Source organism: Myotis davidii, unplaced genomic scaffold, assembly GCF_000327345.1.
Source record: "Myotis davidii unplaced genomic scaffold, ASM32734v1 scaffold676, whole genome shotgun sequence".
In the NCBI taxonomy this organism is placed as follows: domain Eukaryota; kingdom Metazoa; phylum Chordata; class Mammalia; order Chiroptera; family Vespertilionidae; genus Myotis; species Myotis davidii.
Genome location: NW_006287321.1, coordinates 366,487 through 367,898, shown reverse-complemented (window position 1 = coordinate 367,898; position 1,412 = coordinate 366,487). Strand labels below are relative to the sequence as shown.

The 1,412-nt window shown below is 43.5% G+C and overlaps 2 protein-coding genes across 5 annotated transcripts in view; one reads left to right on the top strand and one right to left on the bottom strand.

The window, feature by feature from the left end:
* The window catches only part of RNF13 (ring finger protein 13), a 200,087-nt gene that overhangs the window by 175,109 nt on the left and 23,566 nt on the right, over positions 1 to 1,412 (top strand). The window lies entirely within an intron of this gene.
* On the bottom strand, positions 173 to 642 carry LOC102765769 (phosphoglycerate mutase 1). Its single transcript, XM_015560890.1, has one exon. It carries the CDS (start codon positions 614 to 616, stop codon positions 188 to 190), a length of 429 nt encoding a protein of 142 aa, XP_015416376.1. The 5' UTR covers positions 617 to 642; the 3' UTR covers positions 173 to 187.

The window sequence follows — 1,412 nt, the reverse complement described above, 5'->3', positions numbered from 1 at the left end:
ACTTTTACTGATCACATAAGAATGAATCTCTCTTTCACATTGCTATTGCTCTCTCTTCCCCTCTCCCTTCCACTCTCTCTCAAAATCACTGGAAAATATCCTCGGATAAGGAATAACCCCCCGCCTCCCCTGCAAAAAGAGTGGCCCATATTCTAATCCCCTGGTCCTAGGTTGAGTGACCCAAACCTCAGTTTGTACATACCTTACTGATATTGCTGTAGAAGGGATGGTCGGGCTCCATCGGTGGTGGTGGGATATCGTAAGAGCGCCTCCAGATCTTTACCTGGGCCTCGCCATGCTTGGCAGCAGTTTCTGCTTTGTTAAGACCAGTCAGACCCCCATAGTGCCGCTCATTGAGACGCCAGGTCCTCACTACAGGCAGCCACATCTGGTCAATGGCATCCAGCACAGTCCAGAGCGTTCGAATTGCTCTCTTCTGCACTGAGGTGAAGCAGATGTCAAACTCGTAGCCGGCATCTCGCAGCGACTGCCCGCCGCGCTTCGCCTCCTCGTGCCCAGCCGGGCTCAGGTCCGCGTCGTACCAGCCGCTGAAGCGGTTCTCCAGGTTCCACGCGCTCTCGCTGTGTCGGATCAGCACCAGCTTGTAGGCAGCCATGGTGGCGGTTCCGAGTGCGGAGCAGACTCTTGGTGGAATCTTTAGAGTTCTCTCTGTATAGTGTCATGTCATCTGCAAATAATGACAGTTATACTTCTTCCTTTCCAACTGAGATGTCTTTTATTTATTCATGTCTGATTGCTGTGGCTAGGTTGAATAAGAGTGGTGAAAGTAAACACCCTTGTCTTGTTCCTGATCTTAAGTGAAATGCCCATTGAGTATGATGTTGGCTGTGGGTTTGTCATATGTGGCCTTTTTTACATTGAGGTATATTCCCTCTCTTCCCACTATGCTTAGAGCAAGCATATCAAACTCAAAGGCTAACACAGGCTAAATAAACAAGGTTTAAGCTTATGTGGGCCGCAAAAAAAACAAAAGCTTCAATTTTCATAGAAACGTAAGTTTATTTCGATAGAGAGATGCTGAGTACAAAGGGCTGAAATAAATGAGTAATCATTAACATAAAATAGAACATTTTAATAAAAATTAATATTTTTTCTTGAACATTAACTTACCAGACACTGAATAACTGCACAAATTAATAAGTGTAACGCAAATAAATCTATTTTTCTTATTCTCTGAAAGTGAAATACTTCCTGTTGCTCACACCAAACAAGTCAGTACAAGACTAATGATGTGGTGAAAGGCTGCTAAAATATTCGCTGCTAGTATTAGTAGAGAGAAATGGTGTGATTGCGCATAAGGTTCATAAGGAAAATGAATGCAACATGATTATAATAATCAGTCATTAGTGAATGTTGTAGTTCGTGATTAATAACTATATATAGCCCTAACA

What these genes read in the sequence shown, in the direction of transcription:
- LOC102765769 (XM_015560890.1), bottom strand. Translation starts at nt 616, where the DNA reads ATGGCTGCCTACAAGCTGGTGCTGATCCGACACAGCGAGAGCGCGTGG.